This window comes from Melospiza georgiana, chromosome 6 (genome assembly GCF_028018845.1).
Source record: "Melospiza georgiana isolate bMelGeo1 chromosome 6, bMelGeo1.pri, whole genome shotgun sequence".
NCBI classification, from domain to species: Eukaryota; Metazoa; Chordata; class Aves; order Passeriformes; family Passerellidae; genus Melospiza; species Melospiza georgiana.
The window spans coordinates 25,109,023-25,122,775 of record NC_080435.1 but is presented as its reverse complement, the minus strand read 5'-3'; the positions used below and the strand labels follow the sequence as shown (position 1 = coordinate 25,122,775).

The 13,753-nt window shown below is 40.8% G+C and overlaps 1 protein-coding gene across 5 annotated transcripts in view; it reads right to left on the bottom strand.

Moving 5' to 3' along the window:
- Positions 1-13,753, bottom strand: part of NELL1 (neural EGFL like 1) — a 275,070-nt gene that overhangs the window by 217,002 nt on the left and 44,315 nt on the right. For all 5 annotated transcript variants that reach the window (XM_058025608.1, XM_058025606.1, XM_058025607.1 and 2 more), the window contains exon 5: positions 423-519. In XM_058025608.1, the coding sequence (XP_057881591.1) occupies positions 423-519 (97 nt within the window). The remainder of the gene's footprint in view (positions 1-422; positions 520-13,753) is intronic.

Below are 13,753 nucleotides of genomic sequence, written 5' to 3'. Positions count from 1 at the left end.
AATTCCTAGCTCCTGTGCTGAAATAAGTTCAGTGTAATTGTCCTAGCTTGTTGGAAATCTGGGGACATCTCAGAAAACAGGCAAATTGTAAAATTGTCTTAGGAGCTGAGAGCTTCACATGGAAAGCGAGTGGGTGGTAAATCACCTTGGCAACAAATCCATGCCCAGATTGAGGATAGGCAGATTGGCCTCTTGCTGCTCTATGGACTCCTTTCACAACAAACACTCATACTGTGCCTTGTTAGCCAAAACTGGAATAGACATCAGGAACTTTCACCTTGTAAACAAGCTGTTTACAAACTGTCCACAGCTCCTACCAAATTTCATGTATATCATGTTTCATGAACCTAAGCCAACTGATTGGAAGCACCTTGTTGACTATTATTAATTTTCTTCCTCACATGCCATTTCATATCGCTTACCTTAAAGAAACCATGTTTCCTGTTTCTCTGTCCAAGCCATAAATTGCTTTCAGGTGTCAAATTTGTTTCTGGGGGATCAATGACACGTTCATAAATCCTGCAGAGGGAAGACATTGCATTTACTTGAATTTTCTCTCTCCTCTGAAAACTTCCTTGACAAAATCAGGTAACAATAAAAGATGCAAAACAGAACCAAAAATAAAACCCCTAAAATTTTTCATTAAACGCAATATTTATCACTGATTGTGGTGAAGAAAGTATATTGCAACTTTAAAGTTAAAAAAAAATTAAAATCACAAATATATGAAGACTCCATAAAATTGAAACTCTCCTTGTGCAGCTGTGCAGCACTAGACTAAAGAAATAACAGCACTAGAATCCACCACAGTACGGCAAAAAGAAATAAAATAGGCCCATCTTAGACTAGGGATGTCTTTAAAAATCTACCCTAGAGAAAAAGTGCAATCACACACGAGATCCAACCAAATCCAACAGCCCCTTGAGGCCTTCAGACTGGTTAGAATTTTGAACAGACTTCACAAAAGAACTTTATGCCACTCCACTCCCCTCTTTTCCCCCTCTATATCTGTGCCATTCCTTGCACATAAAACTTTCTGCCCTTGTTATTGGATTTCCTCAGGCTGGGTGCTCATGTGTGGTACCTCTTCTGCACATCCACCTTGTGTCTGTCACCAGCACAGGTCTGGCACAGAATGGGACCTTTTAATGCAGGCCTGGTATCTGACAGCGACAGCAAGTGATATGAGGTCCATAACAACCTTTAGGTACTGCATAAACTTGCACATGACTGCAACAATCTGCATACCAAATCTCTAAAATTACCTAATGAAAAAATTGCTGTTACACAATTTAAAAATTAACAAAGTATTTGGAGTTCTAAACAGGTTTTGCTTGGGGTTTTGTTTGTTTATTTTTAGAAAAACTGTAATGAAGTTTCCATAACAACTTTTCCAGGAACACAGACCGCTACAATGACATCATTGTTCCAGAACATGAAAAATTCAAGGCCAGAGTTACTGATCCTGGGTTCTCATGTTGCTATGTCACATCAGAGGGAGCCATGAACTTCTTACTTCATAACAAAAATAGCATGCTTAATAAGAATTATGGAGGAGATGATGAAATCTATTTCTATTACTGGCCAGTTTACAGGGAGTATGCATTGCTATGCAATGACAGCACTATGACAGCCAAGAGAAGAGACTCTGAGTCTGACATAACCCCTAGCTCAAAGAGGTGAAATTATCTGTGGTGAAAAAATTATCTGTGGTCAAATTGTTTTTCTTTCTTTAAAGCTATGGCTTTAAAACAAACCTGAAAAACAGCCACTAAAAAAAACCAGAAGTGTCGCTGTAGGACACAAACACCACTGTTCTCAAGGTGAAGAAAAAAGGGAAGTTTATTTTCTGTCTCCAACATTTATAGTTTTCCAAGAGTGACAGTGGATTGGAGGGTGACAGTGCCACCTCTCCAATGACACTGGACAGACCACCAGTCCATCAACTTTCTCCTCCTCCATAAAGGGATGCAGAACAATGAGTTATTTACAGAAAGCATGTGAAAAAGTTCACTACAAGAATGTAAACATCAGAAGGCTTAGAAATCTTAAAAACCAGGGTGACACAGATGTTGATCAACTGAACTTCTCTTCACACTTCCACTCCACGTGTTTCTGCCAGAGGCTCGCCAAGTGCAATCAGTGATTTTTCATGTTGCAGGTTGCCATGGGTATTGGGTTTGTACTGACTGCAAGGGTGGCTTCTGTGAGAAGCTGCTAGAAACACCCCCCGTGTCTGGCACAGCCAGAAACACCCCCCGTGTCTGGCACAGCCAGAAACACCCCCCGTGTCTGGCACAGCCAGAAACACCCCCCATGGCTGGCACAGCCAGAAACACCCCCCGTGTCTGGCACAGCCAGAAACACCCCAACGTCTGGCAGGGCCAGAAACACCCCCATGGCTGGCAGAGCCAGAAACACCCCCCATGGCTGGCAGAGCCAGAAACACCCCCCGTGTCTGGCACAGCCAGAAACACCCCCCGTGTCTGGCACAGCCAGAAACACCCCAACGTCTGGCAGGGCCAGAAACACCCCCATGGCTGGCAGAGCCAGAAACACCCCCATGGCTGGCACAGCCAGAAACACCCCCCATGGCTGGCACAGCCAGAAACACCCCCCATGGCTGGCAGAGCCAGAAACACCCCCCGTGTCTGGCACAGCCAGTGCCAGCTGCCTCCAGGATGGATCCGGCACTGGCCAAGGCTGAGTCCATCACTGATGGTGGCAGCACCTCTGGAATAACCCTTTGAGAAGGGAGGAAAGTCACTGAGCAACAGCAATTGCAGCCAGGGAGAGGACTGAACACGGAGAGGAGCAGCTCTGCAGACAGCCAGGGCAGGGCAGGAGGAGGGACACAAGATTCCATGGGGAGGCAGGTGCTCCCTGGAGCTGCATTCCCCATCCCCTCTGTACCAGCTGTGGGGACCAAGCAGAGGAACATCAGGAGTGAAATAAGCACAGGGAGAAGAAAAGGGTGGGTGGAAGGGATTTGGTTTTACTTCTCATTGCCTTACTGTGATTTAACCAAACCAATTGAACTCATTTTCCTGAGTAGTCTGTTTTACCCTCAGCTGTAAAGGGTGAGTGATTTCTCCCTACCCATACCTAGACCCACAAGCCTTTCATTATCTTCTTTTCTCCCTTGTCCAGTTGAGGAAGGCAGTAATGGAGTGGCTTTGTTGGGTGTTCAGCCAGGGTCAAATCCACCATATCACACTATTGGAAAATTCATTTATTTGCAGAAGCCTAGAATAACATCCCAGTATGAAAGAAATTCTAGAAAGATCTACAATGTTAAAGTACAGAGTCCTATATCTCACCCACTTTAAAAAAAAAAAAAAGGAGTAAACCATTTGTCAACATGAAATAGGAGCAATATATAACAAAACCAAAGTCTAACACTACTTATTTTAAGAAACAACAAGAAACGTCCCAAACCTAAGAACAAAAAATATAAAAAATACAGCTTAAGAATGTGAGCATAGGAGTCAGACTTCTTTTAATATTCATAATTTCATTGCTAAAGTTTATTATAATTATCATCAGCCCTAACTCATCACATTTCATGCACATGATGCATTCAGAGCTCAAGGAAAATTCTATCTCTACTATTTAATTAGGTCTATCTATAAAATTACCACGCTGAGCTGTTTTACCTGCCCAAACAGCAGAACAAGCTGATATTCTTTTAAAGCAGGTTTTGAGAATTACAGGATTTTTGCATGCACTGTCCCTATCAATAATTTAAAGCATAAGTAGAAGCTTTCTGTCATACCTCATGCAAAATTGAACTACACAAATGCAAAACTGCAGCAAAATACTGAATGAGAAACAAAGAATTGACATGGTCTTTCAGCATGAACTCCTTAAGAGCATGTGCACTCAACTGCTCTATCACATGAGGAATTTATCTTTGCATACATAGCATAGCTTTATTCATGATTTTGGTTAATAATGCCCCCACAGGAGATTTCCTCATCTCCTGAAAAAGCTAATCAATATCCCATAAATAGTTCCATTTCTCCTATTATATAAAATCTCTGTGCTGACCAGGTTCCAAAACACTACTTATGGAAGAATATTTTATTTTTATTCACCTGGCCTAGTTAAAGGTGATAAAAGACCTCCACAATAACTACCTGCAATTGCATATCAAAAAAATCAAAACCTGACACTGTTATATGACAGTTCAACAATTGCAAGTAAGGAAGACAAACCAGAGACAGGCTAATGTGGCTTATCTTGTGTTTTCTGATGATTTAACACTCTTCCAGGCTATGTGGACAGGGCTGCTGTCACCTTCTTTCCAGTCTCTTCACAAAGAGCCATCCTTAAGACACAAAAGCACAAGATTCCCCATATTTCTCTACTGTTCTACTCTAATTCAAATTACATTTCTGAAACAGGCATTTATCTTAAATCAAGAGGTTCATTAGGGCTAGTTTGTACCTTATTCCACATCTGTCAGCAAGGCTGGATTGTTTTCCTCAGATCTGCCTACAAAGTAACAGGCTTAGAAGTCAAGAGAGGGCATGAGATGCAGATCAGTCCTTGATTATCTTTTTATGCCAAAAGATGTTTTGGTTGACACCATCTGATTTACAAACTACATCCATTTACTTTATTATTGTATACTGTTAAACATCATCAGAAAAAAAAAAGCCTGGCAAGTATACACACAACATATTGCTACTCCTGTAAGCCCCTCTACACTCCTGGGAAATGAAAAGGGGGAAAAGCACATCAGTTTAAAAAAATTCAAACAAAGAAAACCCAAACAAACAAAATATCCACATTAAGCTTCCACATCATTCACTTTCCCTTACTTGCCTTTCTTTGGGTTTTTACCCGTGTGGCCAATATTCTGTATTTGGCATATGAACAGCTGAATTACACACTTCAGCTTATGAAGTGCTGGCCTAGAGCTCCTTGGAGACCAGTTTCCAGCACATTTGCTTTGATGCCAACACAGAGAAATGCACAATACATTCACAAGAAAAGGAAGGCTCAGAAAGATGGCTATGGGGAGCTGTGGTCACTAAAACTGCAGCAGACTGAATAGCCCCTCCAACATGAGGAGACCCTGGTCTCCAGGTTAATGGAAGCTCTCCTACAAACTCCAGGCTCCCAGATTTATGACTGCTGCATTCACTTTCCAAGAGAAAGCTTGATTTGTCCCTACTTTACAACAACATATTTCAAAGAAGTTAAACTATAAAACCAGGGTAATAGAACAATGAACCAATCCTACTGTCTTGAAATGTTCATGCTCAGAATACATTCAGTAACCACTGATCCATTAGCAAAATACAGTAAGAAATACACCTGTTAATCAATAAATACCCAAATGTTCTTGTGGTTGGTGTCTATATCTCTACCCTGTCTGCATGCTTTGATTTATTAAGTATTCTTGTGCAATCATTGGGATCACCTGATCTCTCAAGGACACATTTCTAACAAGTGTCTCTGCCATAGTGTAGACAATATACAGAAAATAGAGAATCTTTAAAATAATCATTGTATTCCTGAAAGGAGATATATTTCAATATTTGCATCCTAATACACACACACACATCTTGCTCTGCATAGAGGGAGAACTTCTCTAGAAATCAAGCTCTGTTGGACAAGGAGACAGCTCCCTTCCAGGTACTCTATATGTAGCAATATGGCTGATTATAAATAAAACAAAGCAAAAAAAAAAAAGAATAAATAATATACCTTCCATGCTTACCCCTCCAGATTAATCAATATAAATTATTTTTAGCATCTTTGTAATGTGTAAATACACAATGGTATAATGGTATATATATCAAATATAGAGTGGTAGAACAGTCAAATACCCTCATTCTATCCATGAGTAGACTGAAACACAGACAGATTAACCAAGATCACAAAGACAGTGTCTCTGCCCAAGATCTAAGCATTTAGACTGGGCATGACTGAAGCTGAACTGCCTCTCATACTGGGTCCCACTCCTTCTGGAACAAACATGACATGGAATTGTCTCTTGCAGTGAAGATGATTTCTTACACACAACTTTTATAAGCAGAAGTTAACACTTTATGTCCACTTTTGTGGAGATGCAGCTCTACATCATACATACAGTATTTGCCATGCCAGATGAATTTTTGAAACTGCTGAAATATTTAGCAGAACATGAAAATAAACTTTGAAAATAAACTAAATGTCTGCTCACATTAGGATACATCAGCCAAAATGGACTGATCAGGAGGCACCACTGCCTAAAATTCTGAACCATAAAACAGACTGCAACTCACAGCCACTACAGAGCAGCACACCAAATCATGATACTTTCAAATTCTTCCGTGTCTAAAATATGAGTGGGTTACTAAACCAGGAACATTCCTTCTCCTGTTTGCAGGCTGGATATGAAAACCCTGAGATCAGCTCAGTTGGTTAGAGCATGATGCTTAACAACACCAAAGTTGAGGGCTTGATCCTCACACAGGCCATTCATTACAGAGCTGGACTCTGGTCCTTGGGGTCCCTTCCAACTCAGAATATTCTCTGAAATTTGTGAACACTCACAGCCCTGAACTGCATTAAACAGGCTTTGAGCAGAGATTTAGACTGTGAGGGTATAAAAGCCATGGGGTTCCTTTGCTTGGGATCCCTCCTCAAGAGGGAAGCTTTAAATTTCCATGCGGAGAACAGGTGTTGAATTCATCACACCCAATTTTAAATGTCTCAAAAGTTCATACCTACAGTGGAGCTAGTCCTCTAGACTCATTTAATGAAGAGACATGAGTGTTTCTAGGGTGTGATTCATCTTACAGTAAATTATTCACTCTCTAAAGGCCCCTCCAACAGCTGCACAGGAGCCCTTCCTGACATCAGGGTGAATCATCAAAACAGATTTTTGCAATTCAAAGCCTGATGCTCAAAAATTACACTCTCCTGCAACCATTCATTACCCTGTATACATCCATCTGGATCTTCAGACCCTTTAAATACATTGAAGGGCATAGAAAACTTCTGTTCATGGCAGTCTTTGAAAGAAGCACCCTCAACTTGTGTAAAGAAAGGCAGAGAAGGAAGTTCCCTGTGTTCTGCATCAATCTTTTCCCTAATCGAATTTGCAGAGGTGAGGACCACCTTTGACCCTTGCTATCATCTCCAGCTGAGCCTGCAAAAACACAGTACACCTCTGAAATAGCAAATGAGGCCTCCAAACAGCCCATTGTATAAAAACAATCAGCTACTTCAAAAAGTTTCTCCAACATGTTCTCTGAACCCACCTGCACAGAGAAATTGATTGCTTACATCAGTTCCTAACGTTCAGATACAGTATTGGCATTTGTCTTTATCTCTATACTTCCACAGAGATTAAGAATTTATTTTTAAAATAAATACTAAGATATCTTTACATATTTCTCTTTCAGCCCATTTTCTATATGCTTCCCAATGAAAATGTGTCAATACCAATGTGATTGGATTTTCTTGATAGTGTTTACAGATAGGACACATCACTTGACATGTATTCAGTTCTGGAGAAACTTCAACTGAATTATTCATTCAGTTTCCAGTGTTTTGTTTCAGAAAAAATAAACTTCCTGAGGGAAATTTTGATTTATTTTTTTGGTGCTATCTCCTCTGCCACAGTATAGGAGTTCACAATCATTTAACAGAGGAAAGCAATCTAGATTAAAATCTTGGGGTATGAGGGAAACCTTTTCTTATTAAATTTTGAATATACAATAGTAACTGCCAACCATTTAATCAAGTTGTTGTTCAGCTTTGGGAGAAAAAAAAATAGGTGTCCAGTAATAGCATATGTCAGGTAAAAGCCTCAAGAGTGCATGCTCAGTTTACATTCTCTTCAAGGTCTGTCACCCAAATGATTTCATTGATTTTCCAGTAAAATCACAGAGACAAAGTTAATGTACTCTATTTTTCGCTTTAATTATTCCAAATACAAATCCATCTAAATAAAATTCTGTTTAAAAATCTCTTTTTTTTCATTCAATAAAAATTCAAAGTAACTAACAAATAGGAGGAAACTACACAAATGCAAGTGGAGATGGTCACAAGAGCACATTTTCACTGTCAGGTTTTGGGGGTTTACTCTCCACACATCAATTGTGTAAGGGTGAATTCACAGAGATATTATCTGTCTGTACAGGGCTTTTGTTAGAAAATATATTACACTCCTCAGTTTCCTACAAACTTATCCATTCATTTGGTCAGAATTTCTTAAGCACTAAGCTAAAACAAATCATTCTTATTGACCCAAAGCAGAGGATTGGACCCATTATATGACACAGCAGCGGCCTCACAAAGGGCAGAAATGCATCTGTCAGAGTTGCCTTTATGGCAACTTTCATCTGGAGAAAATCTACCTGAGGTAGATCACAACACCTTCACAAACAAGGTCAATATTATGAACTTTACTTGCAAATGACAAAACAGATACAAATGGTTCCTGACAGTAACAGTGCAAAGAGTGCCAAAGCCCCAACAGCCTGTCTGCAAGGCTGCAATGTTTGCCCATCTTCATGTAACAAAAACAGCACTTCTGAAAGTGCAAAAAACCCAGAAAATGGGCTGAGTCAGACTCTAAGCAGAAATAGAAATTTGGCTATTTGCTTAGGATTGTCACGAGTTATACAGAAAAAATAAATGCCAAACCATGAGGTCAGCTGTACCTTACATGTATGGATCCAGAGTAGGGCTTTTAGTGTCAAGACAGCTGGTTTGATACCCAAATAGTGATCCCATTTCTCAGCTTAGGCAACTGCTGCTTTTGACTAGGACCCACTCATTTTCTTCAAAGCAGGTGGTGTGGTGCCCCGTACAGGATTTGTGACCTGTCTTGGTTTAAGGCAAATTTGGGAGAAAACCTCCCAAAGGGGCCCCTCCAGAAAGCAAACCCACACACACAGCCCTTCTCTCCCCAACCGGGTCAGGGAGGATTCCTTGGAGAGAAGTGGAAAGAACCTGTTTGTTTAACAGGCACAGCAACCCCAGCACACAGAATGAACAATACCAGGTGACACCGCTCTGTCACCACTCTGAAAAAGATGACAAATTCAGAAAGTCTCTCTTGGGGTGGTTGCTCTGTTCTCAGTCCCTCCGGTGCTGGGGCAGCTGCTGCCCAGAGCAGGCCCCAGCTAAACAGCTGCCAGCTGATGGGAGATGGGAATTAATTCTTTGTTTTGCTTTGCTTTACCTGGTAAACTGTCTTTATGTCAACTTGCATCCTTCTGAATCCCTTCCCCATCCCACTGCAGAGGCAGCAGCTGTGTGCTGCTCAGATGCCTAACACCACTAAACCACACAGGAACCTTTTCCTTTTAGATAAAGCTGAGTTCAATAAATAGCATGTGGCTCCTGGCCCTGGCATTGCCCTTAAAACTTGTACATAATCCACAGGTAGTAGGAGCACACAAGAATATTTCTCAAAGGTTTTGGTGAACATGATAACTTTTTGCCACATTCAGCGGAACTTAAAGGTGGTGTCTAGGTCAAAAGAATTCTTCCTCTGAAGTGCTGAGGTGAATATCATCTGCATATACAGATTTTTTTTACAAAAATCAATGTGCTCAACTTCTATGGATTAATGTGAATTCAGGACTTTAAACATCTCCATACAGAGCTGAGAGCTACATAGATCAAATGCCACTTTTCAAACAGATATCTGACTCTCCAAAGGCATTTTAGCATCTCTTTATCACTTGTGAGCAACTATCACTACCTGGCTACCAGAGCAAAAACCACAAAGCAGGAGGGTTTTTATGATGCACACAAGTATCCACTACAGTCAAGGAGACAAATACACTTATTAAAAGAGGACAAAACTAAAACTCACAGGGTCCCTAAAAGACACCCTTTAACCTCAGCAAACTTTGAAGCTCAGGTTCTAAACCAGAACACTGAATAAAGCAAACTGTTAACAAGAAAGCTAAAAGCACAGCACACTCATTTGTTACCATACCAAGCATCATAGCAAAAGCCCATCTCACATGAACCAAATGTTCAGAGTACATCCCAGATGCAAAATATCATCAAACCAAGCCTGAGCAATTAAAAGCAGATTCCAGAAATAAGAGGAAGAAATTAATTCAATGGGTTCTTTCAAGATATAAAAAGAAAAGCTCCTCTCCCACAAATTAAACAAGAAACCCTTAGAGCAAGATACATCTGAGATAAAAACTGTATTAGAATATCTATGAAACAAGTAGTAGCCAATTAAGCCTATCTTACAATCAGAAAGCAAAAGAGGAAGAATACACATCAAAATGTGCACAAATAAGGTCTTGCAGCAAAATGAACCCCAAAATAAAATGCTATCAGAACAAAGAGGTAAAACCATGATTAAATGGCTAATGCCATCTCCATTTTGTCATGAATTAAAACCATGATTAAATGGCTAATGCCGTCTCTATTTTGTCATTAAAAAAAAAAAAAAAAAAAAACAAAAAAACCAAAAAACCTAAGATTGCTTTTGGGGTTTGTCCCAAGGTGTTTATTGAGTAAGAACTGGCAGTTCTGAAAATGCTTCTATTCCACCTGCCTGCCACAGAGGGATGTGCTGGTCTCTGGCCCAAGACCTGCAGAACAGGGATCTTCACTCTGGCAGTTACAGAACCTGAGGCATGATAAGCTTTGGAGCAGCCCTTCTTCACAAAATATATGCAGCCTGTCTTTCCTTTTGTTTTCCCTTTGTCTCAGGCTCCTCTCAACCCCAAAGTTGATTTATCTAGTACAGTAAGATAGGTGCAATTGTGAAAAGAACGAGGCTTTTGATTTCAACTCTTTCTGCACTGCTACAAAAGCTAAATTTAAAATTCAGTCAAGCCACAAGAAACCTTTTTACTAAACAGCTTCTTCCCCCTTCCAAAACCACATCTGCTGAGAAGTTAATTGCTTTACAGGGTATCTTGTCACAGGATCATCTCATCAAGGGGCTCATGTCATCACTGGAGGATTTGTATGTAATCATAAAATAACCTCATCCATATTCCAGAGCCAATTTGCTGCAGAGATGGAAGGCAAGTGCAGGCTGAGGATGGAGCTTTGCCTTTGCTGCCCTGCCCCTGGTGCTGCCCCAGCTCTGTGCAAAGCCTCTCTGCTCTCCCTGGAGCTGCCACTCCTCTGGAACACCATGGCCTCATTCTCTGCTCCTCAGCTCTTCCTGCAGGTGCTTCCAATAACCCACATCTCCCTTTTCCCGTGGTGTTTTCCAACTGTCCGGTTTAGTCTTGGTTGTTTGAAAGACAACACTGCAGTCCCTCCACAAATAACTAATTGGCCATGACTGGGGAAGTGTATGAAACAGACAGTAAACACAGAACAAGCCATTATACTGGTCCTAAAATTAAATTTAGATGGAAACTGCCAGCAGACAGGCAGAAAAGCACTCTGCAGAGACAGCACATTTCTCACAACATCTGACACACTGGGGACGTGAAAGCATGGTTCTGCTCAAGTCAATGAGAGTTCTCACTGCAGCCTGCACTGGGGTGTTCCCCAGGGTACTGCATGGCACATCCTTCAGACCAGTTTAAGGTAAGGAGCTGGTGTGACAGAGAAAAATTCAGCTTGGGCTGAAAAACTCCAAGCTGCCTCAGCTAGCACAGTGGCAGTTATTAGTTATTTGCTTTCACTATTGATGTGCTGAAGAGGATGCCATTAAAACTGCAGCCCAATTAAAAGTGCAGCTTCCACTGATTCATTTACTGCCTAGTCTCAGACACAAGGACAAGTTACAGGGCTGGCAAATGCATGTTACCTTACTCCTGTGCCAAGGATCAGGGTACCAACCTCCTCCTTATTGCTTCTTCCATGCATCCTTTCATTGGCAGGACAGATCACACAACAAGGATTCTTCATACCATTAAAATATTTAAAGTGGAAGAGGAAGCCACTTTAATGCAATATTTAAAATATTAAAATATTATATAAAATATAAAAATATTATATAAAAATATTTAAAGTGGAGGAGGAAGCTACTGCCCCAGAGCCCCCTCAGTGTTCCCCAGCCCTGCCACCTTCCACCCCTGAGCACCCCACATGGCTCCAGCTCCTCACAGCCAAGGCACAAATGTGACTGATCCTGCACCACTGCCCTTTAGAGAGCTGTCAGTTTTGTGTCACCCAGTCATGAAATAATGAGAACTGTCAGGTTCTGGGGGTATTAAGAAATTCAATCAAGCAGACTCTACCTCCCTGCAGCCAGCTTGAGGATTTTGTAAAGATTGGATTCCTAAAATAATTACCTTGTGGGTAACAGTGCTAAACTGCCAAAGAAAGACACCTCAAGTACTAAAGCACTCCATGGAGCTCTGGGCTGGCTTCACAGCTCTCAGCAGCCTCAGCCTGGCTTGCTCAATCGCCCTCTCAAGCCCCACCACACTCAGGAGGTTTAAGATCTTTTGGAAAGGCTCTGCACTATTTGCTACATGAAGGCTCAGGTCTCCAGTCTGCTGTTGAATAGTTCAGAGGGGTTCTCACCTGTTCTTTGGCAAAGATCTAAAAGTATTTAACTAGAATTGAGCTATCATTTTCTCAATTCAGCTCCAATATTATCCTATGTGACTTGTAGTTCTAAACTCCAGAATTAAGCTAACCACTTCAAATGGAAGAGTTCATTTATTTCTTAGATCTCAGTTAATCTGTCTGGCTGGAGCAAGATAACTGTTTCTACAATCTGAAAAAAAAAAAGCTCAAAACATTGGCTTTATCTGGCTGACTCTTAAATTACTATGATCACCCCTCTGTCCATATGACCCCCACATCAACAAATAAAAAAGAAATAGAGCCAAGTAACAGGAGACTTCTCCTGAAAAAAAATCATAGAAAAATTTCCAAGTACATTTCAAACAGTGCAAGCTAAATTTTCAGAGACTGCTCTTGTAACTAACCACACCAATTTAAAGACTTACTGCTTTATACATGTCTACATGTATATTGGACCAATATACACATATTTGAGAATTTGGTAATACAACTAGTCACACACTTCTGGAAATTACTAAACCATCTGAGGCTTGCCAGTCTTGATTTAAGATCATTTCCCCTGCCATTATCCATCCTCTCACTCTGACACATCCAAAGCATAAAAGTACAAGGAATGCAAGATGGCAATGGTAAAGCATAACACAATATTCCTGTCCTGTTGAAGCCACCAACCTGTCTACCAACATTGACAATTCACCAGAAAGCACCACAAGTCCCTGTGGCATTCACATTCTCTGAAAAATCCCTTCACGCAGGGTTTTTTTCCTGAGAAGCCTCAGAGAAAAAGGAAAACAATAATTATCAGATTTGCTTCCCCTGTGTTGTGCTCATGTAGAATGTGTTTGGAGATTGTTAACCTACAGGTGATTGTTTCATTGGTTTCATCTGAGTTGTTTTCACTCTTTGGCCAATCAGGGCCAAGCTGTGTTGGGGCTCTGGAAAGAGCCAGGAGTTTTCATTATTATCTTTTTAGCCTTTGTAAGTATCCTTTCTGTATTCTTTAGTATAGTTTACTATAGCATTCTTTAATATAATATAATATCATAAAATAATAAATTAGCCTTCTGAGAACATGGAGGCAGATCCATCGTTCTTTCTTTCATTGGGGCAGCCCTCAAACACAGTAAGTCCCCAGTTCTGACTGGGGGAGGGGGGACCAAAACCATTGCTGAATTTATATTGAGCAGTTTATTGGGATTTGCAGGGACCAAACTCTGCCCCGAGCTCCTAGGGAAGACCCTTAATCAAACTCCTGGAGAAGATTTTGCTCCTC